General features: G+C 38.2%; 2 protein-coding genes and 1 pseudogene across 2 annotated transcripts; all 3 read right to left on the bottom strand.

Moving 5' to 3' along the window:
* Window positions 1–2530: 2530 nt before the first annotated feature.
* LOC132309817 (uncharacterized) lies at window positions 2531–3582 on the bottom strand. Its single transcript, XM_059808088.1, has 2 exons — window positions 3370–3582; window positions 2531–3022 (listed from the first exon to the last, which is right to left on the bottom strand). The coding sequence occupies exons 1-2, from the start codon at window positions 3580–3582 to the stop codon at window positions 2531–2533; spliced, it is 705 nt and encodes a 234-aa protein (XP_059664071.1).
* Window positions 3583–5304: 1722 nt separating this feature from the next.
* Window positions 5305–12552, bottom strand: LOC132309816 (subtilisin-like protease; annotated as a pseudogene).
* Window positions 12553–14665: 2113 nt separating this feature from the next.
* On the bottom strand, window positions 14666–16792 carry LOC132310386 (subtilisin-like protease). Its single transcript, XM_059808564.1, has one exon. The coding sequence runs from the start codon at window positions 16646–16648 to the stop codon at window positions 14666–14668; it is 1983 nt and encodes a 660-aa protein (XP_059664547.1). The 5' UTR covers window positions 16649–16792.
* Window positions 16793–19260: the final 2468 nt, after the last annotated feature.

Here is a 19260-nt window from a genome sequence, read left to right as displayed (position 1 = left end):
TCAATCGATCCTCCGATCACTATGCTTCTTAGCTCCGATTGACACGAGAGAGGTTTTTCGTATGTGTATCGCTTCACGCCGAGAAGAGTGTGGCAAGCCGAACCCGCATGAAGTAGCTGCAACTGGTGCGGCGTCGTCGGTTGTACAGAGAAAGTATATGAGGGAGAGAGATGAGAAGCCGAACTGGCCAACGTGAGATAATTGCAACTGGCCGGTGCGGCGTCTGCTGTACAGAGAGTAGATAGATGATAAATGTTTAGGTTAAGTTATATAGTGATAGAAATGAGAATGACAGAGACAAAGAGTGGGTTTACAACTTTACAAATACCCAAAACGGTGTAGTATGGAAATTTTTTAATATTTTGCACATGGGAAAATTGGAATTAGGGAGGGAGGAAATCAAGCGCCAAAATTTCCCAGCAGCCAAAATTTCCCACCAAAATAATTCCCGGTTATTTTTTAGCTCATTTGGGACAGTAAGTATGTTGGCGTCCCAAAAAAGCAGGATCATTTGAGACAATTATTAAGCTGTCCCAAATGATCTGTCCCAAGAGCCTCATTTTCCCACCAAAAATATTCCCGGTCATTTTTTTTTCTCATTTGGGACGGTAGATATTTCATTTGGGACGGTAGATATATTATTGTCCCAAAAACTAGGGTCATTTGAGACAATTTTTGAACCGTCCCAAATAATCCGTCCCAAAAGCCTCCTTTTCTTGTAGTGTTTCCTCTTCCGGGGAACAGTGTCTTTTGCACCGACTGGTCTACCACGCTTCTGGTGTGTCTTAGATGCATTTGCAACAGTACTGACAGACTATCCTACAGGGACATCAATTCTTGCTGGAATGTTTACAGCTGGTATATGTGATTTCATCACTTTCTTTGTGTCAGTGAATGCATCGGGTAATTGATTTGCAATACTTTGCAAATGAATGATCCTTTGAACTTCTAGTTCACATTGGTTTGTGCGAGAATCGAAATGAGATAAAGTCGAGACATTCCAATTAATAAATCGATGCTCTTCTGGCTTTTTCTTTCGAAATGACAGTCAGCAAACCGTGCCTTAAACACATCACCTGTCATAGGTTCAAGATATCTAATAATACATGGAGAATCAAAACCTACATAAATACTAAGTCGTCGTTAAAGACCCATTTTGGTGCGTTGTGGGGGTGCAATGGGAACATATACAGCGCAACCAAAAACTCGTAAGTGAGAAATACTTGGTTGTTGACCCATCACAAGTTGTAGTGGTGAAAAACTATGATATGCAGTTGGTCTAATGCGAACTAGTGATGCTGCATGTAATATCGCATGTCCCCAAGCAGAAACAGGTAGTTTAGTTCTCATGAGTAATGGTCTAGCTATTAACTGAAGACGTTTAATAAAAGATTCTGCAAGACCATTTTGAGTGTGAGTGTGTGCAATAGGATGTTCAATAAAAATGCCAATTGACATGCAATAGTCATCAAATGATTAAGATGTGAATTCCCCGGCATTATCAAGACGGATAGTCTGGATTGGATAATCCGGAAATTGTGCTCGTAATCGGATTATTTGAGCAAGGAGTCGAGCAAATGCAACATTATGAGTAGAAAGTAAACTTACGTGTGACCACCGTGTTGATGCATCAATTAAGACCATAAAATAACGAAATGATCCACACGCTGGATGAATTGGTCCACATATATCCCCTTGAATTCGTTGTAAAAATGGTGGGCATTCAACAACGACCTTGGAAGGTGATTGTCTGACTATTAATTTACCCTGTGAACAAGCGGTACAAGGATAATCATTTGCTAAAAGAATCTTCTGGTTCTTTAGTAGATGACCATGTGAATTTTCAATGATTCGGCGCATCATTGCTGACCCAGGATGACCAAGGCGATCATGCCAGAGTATAAAAATATTTGGGTCGGAGCACTTCTGGTGTTTCACTGCATGTGACTCAATTACTCTTATATTGGTATAATATAACCCAGAAGATAAAGCAGGGAGTTTTTCTAATACATGTTTCTGGCATGTAATACGTAGATATTCAATGCCCCCTTCATTTATAGTCTCAATATGATAACCGTTGAGACGTATATCTTTAAAGCTTAATAAATTTTTTTTGGATTTTGTAGAGTATAGAGCATCATTAATATTCAATTGTGTTCCACATGGTAACACAATGATAGCTCTTCCGGAGCCTTCAATTTGGTCTGCTGGACCTGATATTGTATTGACACGAGCTTCAACTAATGTTATACTTGAAAAATATTTTCTATCTCGGAGTATAGTGTGTGTTGTTGCATTGTCTGCCAGACATATATCTTCACCATTTATCTTGGGTACAGTCAATGCCTTAGTCAGATCCATGTTTCTTCATACACACAAAATATATATTTCATTACTTCAAACTTGAAATACAAACTAGATTTACATGCAAGATAGCCAAAATAAAAACATACTAGTACAACCTAGATAGAGACATATTGATATAGGTAAGCTAAAACACACAAGGGATAACATGCTAGAGAATGACACATTAATTGGTATGGATATTTCCATCACCAATCAAATGATCACTATTACCACTAGTATCAGCAAAGAAGTCAGAAACATCAAAGTGAGTAATATCAGTTGTTAAGTCGTCATCCACAAAATTCATTTCAATTTCCTTTCCTTTTCCCTTATCATTCATTGAGGCACGGTAAAGATCAACTAGATGTTTGGGCGTACGACAGGTACGTGACCAATGACCTTTCATTCCACATCTATAGCAAGGCTTGTCATCATATATCTCAGGAGCTTTGTTCTGCAAAGCTTTTTCTTTTGCCTGCTTGGTCGCATTTGAATTCCACTTCTGGTGGGACGGTGTGGAGTTCCTTCTGATAACCAATAAGGAATTATAACCACCATGATTATTATAATTATTTCTATTGCGACCACCACGACGTCCGCGTCCACGTCTACGTCCATGACCGTGAAATGATGACACATTCGCTTCTGGGAATGGTACAGATCCAGTGGGACGGGACTGGTGGTTTTACATCAAAAGCTCATTATTCTGTTCAGCCACCAACAAACAAGAAATCAGCTCAGAATATTTGGTAAATCTGCGCTCTCTATATTGTTGTTGCAGGAGCACATTTGAGGCATGAAATGTGGAGTATGTTTTTTCCAACATATCATCATCAGTAATTTTTTCTTCACATAATTTCAATTGTGAGCTGATTTTAAACAAGGCTGAATTATACTCACTTACACTTTTAAAATCCTGCAATCGCAGGTGGATCCAGTCATAGCGAGCTTTCGGAAGGATCACAGTTTTCTGATGCTCAAATCATTCTTTCAATTTTTCCACAGTGTAAGTGGATCCTTAACCGTGAGGTACTTTGTTTTTAGTTCCTCATGGAGGTGATGGCGAAGAAAGATCATGGATTTTGCACGGTCCTGCAGGGACGCATTATTGTTTTCCTTAATTGTTTCTCCGAGATTCATGGCCTCCAAGTGAATCTCGGCATCAAGGGTCCATGACAAGTAGTTTTTGCCCGAGATGTCAAGTGCCACAAATTCAAACTTGGTAAGATTTGACATTGTGAACTATAAATGATAAAATAACATAGTTAGGATTATTTCACAAAAAGAATAATCAATTTGAGATTATAAAAATACTGCAGTCACTATAATGTGATTTGTCAGTAAATATATAATGTCAAAAGTTAGTCATGTGCTTTCAGTAAACAAAACAATAACAAAAAGACAAAATATGTTTACACTAAATGGCACATAAAATTTATATTTCTACATTTTACAAAACTTCAGGTTTGTAAGGGTACTCCGTGTAAATGACTTCAGGTCAAAGAATTTCAGATTCATTTGGACTTTAGGCCAATAAATTTTGCGAAACTTCGGGTTTGCAAAGAGTACCAAATATTTGTGAAACTACAGGCTCACAAATTTTGCAGAACTTCGGGTTCGCAAAGACTATTTGTGAAACTTCTGGCTCACAAACAGTAGATTAATATATGCAAAACTTCGAGTTTGCACATTAAATAATTTAGTATTTGCGAGACTTCGGGTTCAGCAATTTAATTTTCTATAAGGAATAGACAAAAATACTCTAATATAAATAAATAAATAAATAATTGCGAGACTGCAGGCTCAACAATGTTAATTATATGTGAGACTTGAATAATAACAGTATAATATAAATAATTATTTTTCTTACCCTTTGAAGTGAGAAAGAAAAATAGAATTTTTTTTCTCAGTTGATAGAGCCGAGTGCTGATAACGTGTGATGAATATATATGTCTATCTATTGAGTAATCTTTAATATAGAAATGTAAATTAACTTGTGCAGGGAGAGAGAGAGATACAGAGACAGAACGAGAGAGAGAGATCATTTCTTATTACCCCTTCAGTTCATACACATGATGCCTATTTATAGACATTCAATCCGTGGGTTAGCTTCAAGTATAAGCCAATGCAATAAACTTGCTCACTACTCCAAGAGATGATGTAAGCAATGATGCAAGGTGTGGAGCCCACGTTCACAACACTTTTTGATTAATTGACTAAATGTCTCTTTGGTTATTGTACTGCAGCCTATTATAATTAAAAAAAAAAGATGCAATAGCTTTAGATTGTTATTTACCCCTCAAATTATATGCACCCAACTTAATAATAATATATAATACTAGTAACAATAAAAAAGATGATTGTGGTCCTAAATTTTGGTCACAAGGACCCATTACTAATAAAATTCCTAATTTGCACCCTCCCTAATCTATTTCAGGGCTTTTAGTACACCAAAAAAAAATTCTTTGGTGAAAAAAATTAAATCAAATGAAATTTGTAATTAATGATGTCTAACATTTAATTAATTATATGATCAATGTGTTGATTCACACACACAGAAATTATTGAACACAAGATCCTTATGGAATACGGGATCATCCGATTATTCTCAAGTCAAAAACAAAAATAGTACGTTATTTTGATAAAATCCACTTGCGTTGATAATTCAAGTGACGAGTGACTAAGTTGCTTGTTCCTTGATTAATATATGTATAACAATACTTTTTTTCCCTGGTAAATCAAAGCTTTATTCAAAGAAATGAGAACACTATACAAGAAACAGAGAAGCAGCCCAAACAGAGGGCTTGAAACAAGCCCACAAGGAGCAAACAGTACTTTGATTTTCCAAATGTTGGGTTTTTCCTAATCAGTTTGATTGGCTCGGAAACTTGAGCAGACAGACAATCCACATCACAAAATCACAATGCTAAACTGCTTGTTTGCCACACTTCCACCTTCTCACTCCAACTTAACCATGATCGGACTTCTAACAACACAGTTAGCAGAAACCCATTGCAGAAATGGTTGAATAATATTGGGGGTATCACCTTGGGTAGTTGATTGGGTAAATGTCACACTATATGTCAGCCGTTGGTTGACCTCAGTGAAGTCGAGCCTAGTTGGGTTGACAGTCACAATAACACCAGGAGGAGAAAGGATGTCAACAGTGTAGGAAGAACTAGCTTCACCCACATTTGTCACTGTCCTCGTGTATGTACTAGCATTAGACCCGAGCACAACTGAAAATGAAGGATAATTTAGCTGAGCTTCCGGTATACTTAATTCTTCAGAGCAGTTCACTTTGCGTTGTAAAATGATTCCAACTTCTCTATTTGTGTAACCCAAACCAAATAAATAAGGTATGTAATCATTCGGTTTGAGGTCATACACAAGCCCCGGATCACTTGCTTTTGATGGGTTCACATGGCCTGCCCCAGTCGCGAAAATGTCAGCTGGAAGCATTCTCTCATCCACAATGGGCTTGTCATCGAGGTTATAATGATCAGCAGTAGTCATGATCGCCGACTTAATGGCAGCCGGTGACCAGTCTGGATGTGCACTTTTCAACAATGTGGCGATGCCACTGAGATGAGGACAAGACATTGATGTGCCAGAAAGCATGTCAAATGTGGATATTGTGTTGCTATTGTTTTCAACAGGGAACGGCCATACAGCTAGAATGTTCACACCGGGACCAATAATGTCCGGTTTCAAAATTCCCAGGCTTGCCAAGTTAGGACCCCTGGATGAAAAAAAAAAAGTAACCATAGGAGCGGATTTTACTCCAATTACAGTTCCTTTGAACACGATCGTAGCAGTAGGTGTTGAGGATGAGTTTATATAGGCTTTGATCTTCATTCCCTCATCATAACTCACCTGCGTTGCTGGAAGAACATGCATTCTAGGAAAGGTTATATAGCCGTATGTCTGCTGGTTCATGAGTATCATGGCAGCACCGCCCGCATCCTTCACTGTTTGGTCACTACCTCTCTCACACAACACTGCTTTTCCTGTTACGTCGGTGTTGTTCAGTGCTTCGCGACTGCATGATGCAGTGTCATTGATGCTGGGGTAAACAAGGGGCAATAACTCCGGTGGGAAATCTCTTGGCTGGAATAGGGACTGACCGTTGAATGCCTCTTCGTTTCCAAGTAATGCTGTTGCCATTATGCTTCTTGTTGGAAATCTTATCTATAAGTTGACTCAACGTTTATGGCAGATTTATTGGGTCTTCAATATAGGCTAAGATTTTATTTTTATTCTAATTTGATTTGATTTGATTTTATTCTCTTTATTTTGATTTTATTTTATTCTCTTTTCCATATTTGTAATTTTTCGCTTGTATATAATGATAGTCAGGCTCTTAAATTGAGTACGCCAATTTTACCAAGTTACTTTTTGGTATCAGAGCCTCAAACCTACGCCTCCCCCATCTCTCTCTCTTTCACCGCCTCTTTTAATATCTCTCTCTATCTCGTTACAGCCCCTTCCTTATTTTTTTTTCACAGACCTTCTCTCTTTTTCAGGTTGTTGTTGCGACAGTCCTAGGGGGAGTCAATCTCCTCTAGGTTCGACCCTTGTAGGGGTATTCCCTTAGTCTTTTTCATGCACTAAGGGTCAGAAGACGTGTTTGTAATTTTTTGGGGCTGCCGGGATATTCAGCAGCATTTTCGGACTTCTTGGTTTGATCAAAATCAGGTCTATTCCTCATTTATTTGAAATTATTGATAATCTGTTGAATTGATCTATTTAATATTATGGCTGAATCAAGTAATAATAAAGAAACTCTCTTTTCGGCGCAACACACACCGGCTCAACGAGTTACTAGTGTGCTGTTGAATGGTCGTAATTTTGCATTCTAGGCTCGTTCCCTCTGCCTCTATGTTGGTGGAAAAGGCAAATTAGGGTGGATTTTGGGTACTGAAAATAAGCCAGATATTAAAGATCCTAATATGCTCAGTGGGATATGGACAATTGCACCATTTTAGGATGGATGTTTAATTCTATGGAGGAACGCATTTATAATATATTCATATTTTATGACTCTGTTAATGACTTGTGGACTGCTTTGAATCAAATGTATGCTCATTCTAGGAATGATGCTCGTATTTTTGAATTATATCAAGATATTACTAAGGCCTCGCAGGAAGGCCTGAATTTGTCTGTAACTGATTATTTTGGGTATTTGAGATCTCGTTGGGAGGAACTAGCTTAATATGAGCCTCTCAGTGAATTTCCTTCTGAGACAGCCTCTCTTCTTGTCAAACGTCTTGATCGTCAGCATACCTATCAGTTTTTTATGGGATTACACTCAGAATTTGAACCACTAAAGTCTCAGATCTTGAATGCATCACCAATGCCATCCCTGTTGGAAGCCTTTGCTACTGTTGATGGTGAAGCACGTAGGCACCGTTTAATTCAGCCCTCAATTGTTCCTGCACCAGTGTCTGAGCCTGCTGGGGATAGTATAGCTTTTGCAGCCAACTTTGGATCACGAGCTTCTGGAGGTCAGATTATTTGTCACCATTGTGGAGGGGTTGGACATGTTAAGGCTCGTTGCTTCAAACTTCATCCTGAACTGAAGCAAAAAATTTCTAGGAACTGTTTATCTGGAACTGGTTTTTCTCGTACTGCGGCTGTTGCAAAAACTCCTGTTACTACTGGTGGATCTACTATATTTCCTGGACTGAGCTAGCTTCAGTCTTAGATTGGGCATATCCAAGACTAGCTTAGCTCCCTTGCTTCTAGAGTTAGTGCTCCTTCAACTGCTCCCACTGCAACTATTGCTACAGGTACTCCTACTGCATTTCATGTTAAGGCCAAGCAGCCTACTTGGGTTCTGGATTCTGGGGCCAGTGATCACATGACTGGTGAGTTATCAGTTTTTTCTTCTAATGTCATACCTGTTACCCAATCTGTGTATCTTGCGGATGGCTCTACATCTTACATTCACAGTAAGGGTGATGTTTGTCTGTCTCCTGATATTACTCTTTCATCTGTCCTTCATGTACCTAAATTTGCCTTTAACCTTTTATCTGTTAGTCGGCTTGCAAAAAACCTCCAATGTGCAGTTATATTCTTACCAGATCACTGTTTGTTGCAGGACCTTTGTTCGAAGAGGATTTTTGGTAGGGGTTATGAGCGTGATGGGCTTTATTACTTTGGGGAACCACCAGGAACGAATCTTCAAGCTTCTGTCCTACCTACTTCTAGTGTTTATGATGTTTCTTTTCGCACTTTTAGTTTGTGGCATGCATGTTTGGGGCATGTAAACTTTCAATATCTATGTCCATTGTTTCCTTCGTTAAATAAAGCATGTAAGGACCATAAGTTTCAATGTGAAGTTTGTGAGCTTTCTAAACATACCAGAACTAGCTATATTTCTCATATGAGTCGTGCTCCTAGTATGTTTGATCTTATTCATTCTGATGTCTGGGGCCCTTCCCCAGTTACTGTTTTATCTGGACATCAATATTATGTGACATTTATTGATGATTATTCTCGTTGTACTTGGGTTTATTTATTGAAAAAAAAATCTGATGTGTTTCTTTTATTTACCTAGTTTCTTCGAATGATCAAAACCCAATATAACACTATTGTCCGTAATATTCGTTCTGATAATGGACGAGAATATGTTTCGAATGAGTTCCGGTCTGAACTTAATAAAAAGGGGATCTTACATCAACTCACTTGCCCCTATACTCCGGAGCAAAATGGCGTAGCTGAACGCAAAAACCGTCATCTTATGTCTGTGGTCCGATGTCTTCTGAGTGGTATGCATGTGCCTAAATTCTATTGGCACATGGCTGTTCTTACAGCTGCTTTTCTGATTAATCGTACTCCCAGTCGAGTTTTGGGTGGTAAGGCACCACTTTAGATTCTCCAGCCTGATTATACATTGTTTCACCTTCTGCCTCATGTTTTTGGCTGTACTTCTTTTTTTCATAACCGTAGTCCTTCTCGTCATAAACTTGATAAATCTATTAGGTGTATTTTCTTGGGGTATTCTGCTATGTCAAAAGGCTATCGTTGTTATGATCCTGTGACCAAACATATGTATCATTCTCTTAATGTGACATTTCATGAAACTGTTCCTTTTTATAGTACTAATTATGTGGTACAGGATTCTCTCTCTTGTGATCTGGAGAAGGAGATTTCTCCTATTGCCCGTCATGTTCCTCTCTTTAAAAATCACACTGTCTTGGAATCTCCTTCTCCATCCATGTAGGGTTCCCCTCCACCTTTGCAGGTCTACTCTCGTTGCCATCGCACTCAACCTCCCCTGCTAGAATCATCTTCCGAACCAGGTCCAGGTAACTCTCCTTCTACTATTGCTCTTACAATTCCTGAGCGTACCTCCCGTTATCCTACCCGTGATCGTCATCCTCCTAATTGGTATGGTTTTTCTAGTAGCACTAACCACCCTATTTCCCAGTATGTCTCCTATGATGATTTTTCAGGTGCATATAAATCCTTCCTGGGCAAGATTGGGACCGTTTCTATTCCTCGATCTATGTCAAAAGCCCTCCAGGATCCCAATTGGGTGTCTGCCATGACAACAAAAATGGATGCTTTACACTATAATAATACATGGGAACTTGTTGCTTTACCTTCTAAGGAGAAAACGGTTGGCTGCAAGTGGGTCTTTAATGTGAAGTACTTAGCCGATGGTTCTATTGATCGGTATAAGGCTCGGTTGGTGGCAAAAGGCTTTACTCAGATTCCGGGCAAAGATTTTAGTGCTACCTTTGCTCCTGTGGCTAAGTTGACGTCCGTGCGACTGCTTGTCTCCTTGTCTGCTGCCCATTCTTGGCCTCTGCATCAGTTAGATGTCAAGAATGCATTTCTTAATGGAGACTTACTTGAGACTATATATATGGATCCACCCCCTGGATTTCAGGCTGAGGGGGAGTGTGCTGGGAAAGTCTGTAGGCTACGGAAGTCTCTTTATGGTCTGAAACAATCTCCTAGAGCTTGGTTTAGTCGTTTCAGCAATGTTGTTTTATCCATTGGCTTTGTGTGCTGCCACTCAGACCATACTTGTTTTATTCGACGTCGCTCTGATAGTCGTTGCATTATGTTATTGGTATATGTGGATGATGTCATTATCATAGGTGATGATGTTTCAGGGATTGCTCAGGTGAAACTTCATCTTCAAAAGTCCTTTGATGTGAATGACTTAGGTCCTCTTCGATATTTTCTTGGAATTGAGGTTGCTAGATCCCGTCGTGGAATTTCTTTATCTCAAAGAAAATATGTTTTGGATCTTCTTCAAGATACTGGCATGCTTGGGTGTCGACCCGCTTCCACTCCTATGGACCCCAATCTTAAACTCTCTGTTGAGTCAGGGGAATTACTTCCAGATCCATCCGTGTATCAACGTTTAGTAGGTCGTCTTATCTACTTGACTAACACAAGGCCCGATTTGACATTTGCTGTCAGTGTGATTAGTCAATTCATGCATGCCCCTCGCTCAGCTCATATGGATGCAGTCTACCATATTTTGAGGTACCTTAAGTCGTGCCCTGGTCTTGGTCTATTCTATGCCTCAGGAAATCAGTCTGGACTCTCATGCTTTACTGATGCAGACTATGCTGGATGTAAGACAGATAGACGTTCTACCTCTGGCTTCTGTACTTTCTATGGTAATTATCTCATATCATGGAAGAGTAAGAAGCAGGCTGTTATTTCTAGATCCTCTGCTGAAGCTGAATACCGAGCTATGGCTCAAGATACTTGTGAGCTCCTTTGACTTCAATTAATTTTGGGAGAGTTGGGTCTTGTACAGAAAGGTTCTTCAAGGCTATTTTGTGACAATAAATCAGCCATTATGCTTGCTTCTAATTCTATTTTACATGAAAGGTCAAAATATATTGAGGTAGACATTCACTTTATTCGAGAGAAGGTTCGATCGGGTATCATTAATCCTATTTTTGTTCCTTCTTCAAAACAGACTGCAGATGTGTTCACAAAGTCTGTTAGGCTTTCTCTTCTCCAGTCTTCCATCGTTAAGCTGGGCTTAGTCAACATATTTGCTCCAATTTGAGGGGGAGTGTTGGAAATCTTATCTATAAGTTAACTCAACGATTATGGCAGATTTATTGGGTCTTCAATATAGGCTAATTTTTAGGGATTTTATTTTTATTCTGATTTGATTTGATTTGATTTTATTCTCTTTATTTTGATTTGATTTTATTCTCTTTTCCATATTTGTAACTTTCCGCTTGTATATAATGATAGTCAGGCTTTCAAATTGAGTACGCCAATTTTACCAAGTTACTTTTCTTCTGTCAATAGTACTTGGTCCAACTGTTAGAATCCATGGTGCCTCATTTGATAATGAAACATTCTCCGAGCCAGAGTTACCTGCGGAACAGCTGACAAAAATGCCCTTTTGCATTGCACCAAATGCTCCTAGGGCAATGTTGTCAGAATAGAAAGGTAAAGATAGCCCCTCGAGGGGAGAGAAAGCACGTCCACTCCATCCTCAACAGCAGTTTCCATTGCTGCCAATAGACATCCCCCGCTGCATACTCTGTAGATGGCTAAATGAGCTAGAGGCGCCATGTCAACCGCTGTGCCATTGACCTGGCCGAACAAATTGGCACCTTCCACGAAGTTCCCAGCAGCTGTGCTTGCAGTGTGTGTGCCGTGACCATCTATGTCGAGCGGTGGCTGGCGTGTCGGTTCACTGAGGAAGTTCATAGCACCGATGTGCTTGTTATTACATGATATACCACTTTCACACTTGCCTTTCCATTTAGGAGGAAGAGGACCCATTCCTTCATCACTGAATGAGGGATGGTTAGGGGTGATTCCGGTGTCCAAAACTCCAATTATGACACCCTTCCCATAGTTTGAGCCATTCCAAAACCCTAAATTCCGGTGCAAACCCAAGAAGTTTGAGCTATGAGTTGTGTGTAGAGGCAGTATTTTCTGGGGCCGAGCTGATATCCCATCCTTCTTTTCCATGGCTTTCACTTCGTCTAGTGATAGTCTTGCCGCAAAACCAGTGATCACGTTTCGATACGAATGAATCATCCGTGACGAGGGCTCATTTGAGCTTGCTGTGCTAGCTGGCAAGAATGACTAGTACCAGCTCTCTAAGTCTTCTGATTAACAAAAATCTAGGCCTTCGAGCCGCTTTACGTGAACAATGTATATTTCTAAATTGCTTTGCTCGTTTGCATCATTCTCTACCGTCATTACTGATGTGAAATATCCCACTCCTTGAGCTATGGTGGTGGGATAGAAATTAAGTATGCAAACGAGAGTCAGTGCGAAAATGAAAGCCATGTTTGGTGACATTTCACCCCTCTTGTTGGCCATGATAGTAAAAGAAATAGATAATGCTAGTGTTCTCTGTAACTGCACCTACAACACACACATATAGAGAGAGAGAGTACTGTTTGTGTTGGTTTTCACGATGGCCGGCCTATGCAAAGTTTCTTAATTATGGTTGGAGATAGGAGTGAAGGGTAGTTGTTATGTATATATAAAAAAACAATTGGACAGTCAAGAATAGATAAAGAAATGTTTTTTTGTTTTGGTATATACCTATTTTTTGGGCTTTGGACTTAGTTGTACTCGCTAATATGTTTTGTATGAACATAAACGGCGGTAAATCGTAAGTTGTTTGAATATTTGTTTTGGGACTTTGCAGACTCCTCTATTTTTTGACACAACAATCATTATTTTTCAACTACCGTTGCCAACTACAATTTTCAACAACCCCCTTTTTTTTTTTTTTTGTGAGTATTTGTATTTTATTTAGCTTATTTGCCTTATTAAAAATAAATAAATAAAAACACTGACATCTATATATATATACAAGCACAACAGACATAGATCTATATATATATATACACACAACAGACATATACATATATATACACACAACACTGACACACATATATAAATATATATAAACACAACTGACATATATATATATATACACACACAAGCACAATACCAAATTTGTAGCCCAACACCAAATTGGTAGCCCATGAGAGAGAGAAAAGAGAAGGAAGATAGCAATATCAGATTTGACAATAGCTATATGTTGTGTTATATTTGGCAGCCTATTTGGTAAAGTTATATTTCGGTAGCTCATTTGGCATGCCATTGGAAAGTCTGTTTTAAACCCACATGCTATATTTTGAAAATAGCAGCCCATTGAAATTGCTTTCATAAAAATTCAGAAATATAACATACTATTAAGATCTTCGGTGTAATATTTTCTATGTTTGTGAACAATAATGAAATTGTTCTCTTTTTTATATTTTTCAACTTTTGTTACTTTGCAATCTAATGATATTCTTAGTTTTGTAAAACTTACATTCTAATTTCAATCAGTCTCATGAACAATTTTTAAAGGTGGATGGAAGTTCTTAATTACAGATTAATTACTAGGATAAAGCTATTGAATTAGGTTCCATCAATTTTATATGATTTTAAGCCGTTTGACCTTGTAGTCCATTCACTTAAATTTCTGTGGCAAATTTTATTTATTTTTTCATTTTTTGAAAGCCCGTAAACATAGAAGATACTTCTTGAGCTCCAAAACTTTTTTTGATTAATTTACTAAATGTCTCTGTAGATATTGTACTGCAGCCTACTATAATAAAAAAGATGTTATAGCTTTAGATTGTTATTTACCCCTCAAATTATATGCCCCCAACTTAATAATAGTATCCAAGCTTCGGAATGTAGGGTACATTATTTAGTAGCTATAAAACATCATTTCTGGTGTAAGTGAAATAGTATTGGAAAAAAAAAATACTAGTACTAATAAAAAAGATGTGCGTGGTCTTAAATTTTAGTCACAAGGAGGAGGGTACGTGACTATGTGCAACCCATTACTAATTAATGGTGTCTAACATTTAATTTGATTATGGAACACAGATTTTTATGGAACACAGGATCCTCAAATCATTAGATTATTCAAGTCAAAAAGAAAAATAGTACTTTATTTTGATAAAGTTCACTTGCGTTGACCAATCAAGTGACGACGCTGCTTGTTCCTTAATTAATCTATGAATAACCGTATTTTTTTTTTTTCCGGTAAATCAACACTTTATTCAAAGAAGAGAGAACGCTATAGAAGAAACAGAGAAGCAGCCCAAACAGAGGGCCTGAAACAAGCCCACAAGGAGCAAACAGTACTATGATTTTCCAAACGTTGGGTTTTTCCTAATCAGTTGATTGGCCAGGAAACTTGAGCAGACAGACAATTCACATCACGAAATCACAACGCTGAAACAAATTGTCACGGCTTCAGAAGATTTTGAACCTGCTTATTTGCCCCACTTCCACCTTCTCACTCCAACTTAACCATGATCGGACTTCGAACAACATGGTTGGCAGAAACCCACTGCAGATATGGTTGAATGATATTGGGAGTATCACCTTGGACAGTTGATTGAGCAAATGTCACACTATATGTCATCTGTTGGTTGACTTCAGTGAAGTCGAGCTTAGTGGGGTTGACAGTCACAATAACACCAGGAGGAGAAACAATGTCAACAGTGTAGGATGAACTAGCCTCGCCTACATTTGTCACGGTCCTTGTGTATGTACTAGCATTAGACCCAAGCACAACTGAAAATGAAGGATAATTTAGCTGAGCTTCCGGTATACTTGACTCTTCTGAGCAGTTCACTGGGCGTTGAAAGATAATTCCAACTTGTCTTTTTGTGTAACCCAAACCACATAAGTAAGGTATGTAATCATCCGGTTTGAGGTCATACACAAGCCCCGGATCACTTGCTTTTGATGGGTTCACATGGCCTGCCCCGGTAGCAAAGATGTCAGCTGGAAGCATTCTCTCATCCACAATGGGCTTGTCATCCAGGTTATAGTGATCAGCAGTAGTCATGATTGCTGACTTAATGGCAGCCGGTGACCAGTCTGGGTGTGCGCTTTTTAGCAACGCCGCGATGCCACTGAGATGAGGACAAGACATTGATGTGCCAGAGATGATATTAAATGTGGATATTGTGTTGCTATTGTTTTCAACAGAGTAGGGCCATGCAGCTAGAATGTTCACACCGGGACCAATAATGTCCGGTTTCAAAATTCCTGGGCTTGCTCTGCTAGGACCTCTGGATGAAAAATAAGCAACCATGGGAGCAGACTTTACTCCAATTACAGTTCCTTTGAACACGATAGTAGCAGTAGGTGTTGATGACGAGTTTATATAGGCTTTGATCTTCATTCCCTCATCATAACTCACCTGCGTTGCTGGAAGAACATACATTCTAGGAAAGGTTATATAGCCTAATGTCTGCGGGTTCATGAGTATCATGGCAGCACCGCCCGCATCCTTCACTGTTTGGTCACTACCTCCCTCACACAACACTATTTTTCCTGTTACGTCACTGTTGTTCAGTGCTAGGGGACTGCACGATGCAGTGCCATTGATGCTGGGGTAAACAAGGGGCAATAACTCCGGTGGGAAATCGCTTGGCTGGAATAGGGACTGACCATCGAATGACTCCCCGTTTCCAAGTACTGCGGTTGCCATTATGCTTCTATCAATAGTACTTGCTCCCACCGTTAGAATCCATGGTGCCTCATTTGATAATGAAGCATTACGCGGGCCAGAGTTACCCGCGGCACAGCTGACAAAAATGCCCTTTTGCATTGCACCAAATGCTCCTAGGGCAATGACGTCAGAATAGAAAGGTAAAGATGGGCCCCCGAGGGAGAGAGAAAGCACGTCCACTCCATCCTCAACCGCAGTGTCCATTGCTGCCAATATTGCGCTCTCGGGACAACCCCCGGTGCACACTTTGTACATGGCTAAATGAGCGCGAGGCGCCATGCCAACCGCTGTGCCATTGGCCTGGCCGAACAAATTGGCACCTTCCACGAAGTTCCCGGCAGCCGTGCTCGAGGTGTGTGTGCCATGACCACCCTTGTCGAGCGGTGGCTCGGGTGTCGGTCCACTGAGGAAGTTCCTCGCACCGATGAGCTTGTTATTACATGATATACCGCTTTCACACTTGCCTTTCCACTTTGGAGGAGGAGGGTCCATTCCTTCGTCGCTAAATGAGGGATGGTTCGGGGTTATTCCGGTGTCCAAAACTCCAATTATGACACCCTTCCCATAATTTGAGGCATTCCAAAACCCTAAATTCTGGTGTAAACCCAAGAAGTTAGGGCTATGAGTTGTATGTAGAGGCAGTACTTTCTGGGGCCAAGCCGATACAAACCCATCCTTCTTTTCCATGGCTTTCACCTCCTCTGGTGACAGTCTTGCCGCGAAACCAGTGATCACGTTATGATACGAGTGAACCATTCGTGACGAGGGTTCATTCGAGCTTGTCGTGCTAGCTGGCAAGAATGACTGATACCAGCTCTCCAAGTCTTCTGATTGAGAAAAAACTAGGCCTTCGGGCAGGTTTAGGAGAACAATGTATGTTTCTAAATTGCTTTGCTCATTTGCATCAAGTGGGGTCATTGGAGATGGAGATCCCTTCAAAAACAATGACGTATGGGCCATGATAGGATAGAAATTAAACATGCAAATGAGAGTGAGTGTGAAAATGAAAGCCATGTTTGGCAATATTTCACACCTCTTGTTCGCCATGATAGTAAAAGAAATAGATAATGCTAGTGCTCTGTATACCTACACCAACACCTCACACACATATATATATATGTAGAGAGAGTATTGTTTGTGTTGGTTTTTACGATGGCCGGCCTATGCAAAGTTTCATAGTTATGGTTGGAGACATGAGTGAAGTGTGGTCGTGATGTATATATAAAAAAAATAACAAGCGGACGATTTTTTTTGGGTATATACTTAGTTGTACTCCCTAATCTGTTCTGTTAAAAACAAAAATGGCGGTTAATCTTGAGCTATTTGAAATTTTGTTTTGGGATTTTGCAGACTCCTCGGTCCATTAGCTGTGGTGCCAACTGTTCTATCTTGTTATGTTTACAAAATGAGTTTGTCGTTTATGCTTCACAACTGTCATTGGAAATAGAAGAACAGCTTATTCAAACAAAATTTTAGATAAATAGTTAATCTTAACCTAGGAAAAGGTCTACCAGAGAAGGAAGGTACTCTGGACCCAATCTTGTAGTTTTCTAAACCAGTATTTTTATCTGTAAATGTGTCTGACTTGAATTAATCCACTGCAACATGTGTTAGGAATCCCACAAGTGACCAGTCCTGAGTACTACGTTTAGGTTAGCCCAATGTAACATTAAGCTTTTAAACGCATGGTATGTCATGCGGCATTTTAGGAAGTGATAAATGAAATTAATGTAAAATAATATAAAAATTAAGATGAAATAAATAATCTTATATATCATTAAAGATAAATATTCCTCAACAATGTTTTAACTTTTCAAAATTAAAGACAAACAATTGACAGGAATATTATGTTTATCATATAACCATAAACTCTCATTTAAATCATAATTTTAAAATTTCAAGACAAGACTTCTAAGACTCTTGTGCAATAAGCAAAACCCTGTCAAGTGAGTTCCGGAAAATCTTTGTTCTTTTAGACTACTTAAAAATATTGGAGTGAGCACAACCGTCCAATAAAAAATATGCTATAGATTCATAAATACAGTAAGATAGAATATTGGATGCGTCTTTATAATTTTAAGAGCATTTGTTATTGACATAAAAAAAGTACCAATTATAATAAAAATTAGGGTAAAGTACAGCCATAACCCCTTAGGTTTGGCAAAAGAACATTCAGAGAAAACTTATCTGTTTTTTTAGACAAAGACACCACCTGAAGGTTCAAAAATGAACAAAGACACTCTTTTACATAAAAAATTGACCAAATTACCCTTTAACCATTTATGAGACTTTTTTAACTTTACAATTTAATAAATTGGACCAATCTACCCTCATGAATAATTTATGCATAAAAAAAAAAACTTTATATTGTTCACTTTTTTTTTTTTTTTTTAAATGTTCCAATTTCTTAAAAATGTAGACGTCTAAAATGATTTTTTGATTCAATACATATATTTCAAATGAATTATATTTTGTTATTACTTCTTTTCTTTTTCTTTTTTATTTTTAAATTAAGATACTTAATTCTTTCATCTAAAAAAATTAAACCAATCTCTTTTCCTTAAAAATAAAAAATATGGTACCAGTATAACTTTATGCATCTTAAATAATATATCAAATATTATGCATTTTCCAATATAAAAGAAAATAGGTACCATCTTAACTTTATGCATGCCTTTGTTTTTTTGTTTGTTTTTTTTTTTTTTTTTTCCCTTTGTTTTATTATTATTATTTCTTTTATATTGGAAAATGCATAATATTTGATATATAATATAAGATGCATAAAGTTATACTGGTACCATATTTTTATTTTTAAGGAAAAGAGATTGGTTTAATTTTTTTAGATGAAAGAATTAAGAATCTGAATTTAAAAATAAAAAAGAAAAAGAAAAGAAGTAATAACAAAAATATAATTTATTTGAAATATATGTATTAGATCAAAAAATCATTTTAGATATTTACATTTTTAAGAAGTTGGGTGGGACATTTATAAAGTAAATAACAAAAAAAAAAAAGTCTACATTTTTTTTTTTCTTTTATGCATAAATTGTTCATGGGAGTAGATTGGTACAATTTATTAAATTGTAAAGTTAAAAAAGTCTCATAAACGGTCAAAGGGTAATTTGGTCAATTTTTCATGTAAAGGGGTGTCTTTGTCCATTTTTGAACCTTCAGGAGGTGTCTTTGTTCAAAAACTAGATAAATTTCCTCTGAGTGTCCTTTTGCCAAATCTTAGGGGGTGTGACTGCACTTTACTCTAAAAATTATTAATTGAGTGATAATATAAACACCCAACACAATCAAAATCCAAACAACAACCTCTAAACTCAAAACTCAAAGTAAATAAATTAATCATCGACATGTATACG

This window comes from Cornus florida, unplaced genomic scaffold (assembly GCF_030987335.1).
Source record: "Cornus florida cultivar Cherokee Brave unplaced genomic scaffold, ASM3098733v1 CherokeeBrave_3.0.0_Hap2_Chr05, whole genome shotgun sequence".
In the NCBI taxonomy this organism is placed as follows: domain Eukaryota; kingdom Viridiplantae; phylum Streptophyta; class Magnoliopsida; order Cornales; family Cornaceae; genus Cornus; species Cornus florida.
The sequence above is the reverse complement of the archived record's forward strand: the minus strand, read 5'-3'. Positions and strand labels throughout refer to the sequence as shown.

Excerpts from the sequence above, each read along its gene's own strand:
- LOC132309817 (XM_059808088.1), bottom strand. The coding sequence starts at position 3,582 with ATGTCAAATCTTACCAAGTTTGAATTTGTGGCACTTGACATCTCGGGC. Across the intron at positions 3,023-3,369 it reads TAAAAACAAAGTACCTCACG|TCCCGTCCCACTGGATCTGT; the intron begins GTTAAGGATCCA and ends TAAAACCACCAG.
- LOC132310386 (XM_059808564.1), bottom strand. The coding sequence starts at position 16,648 with ATGGTTCACTCGTATCATAACGTGATCACTGGTTTCGCGGCAAGACTG.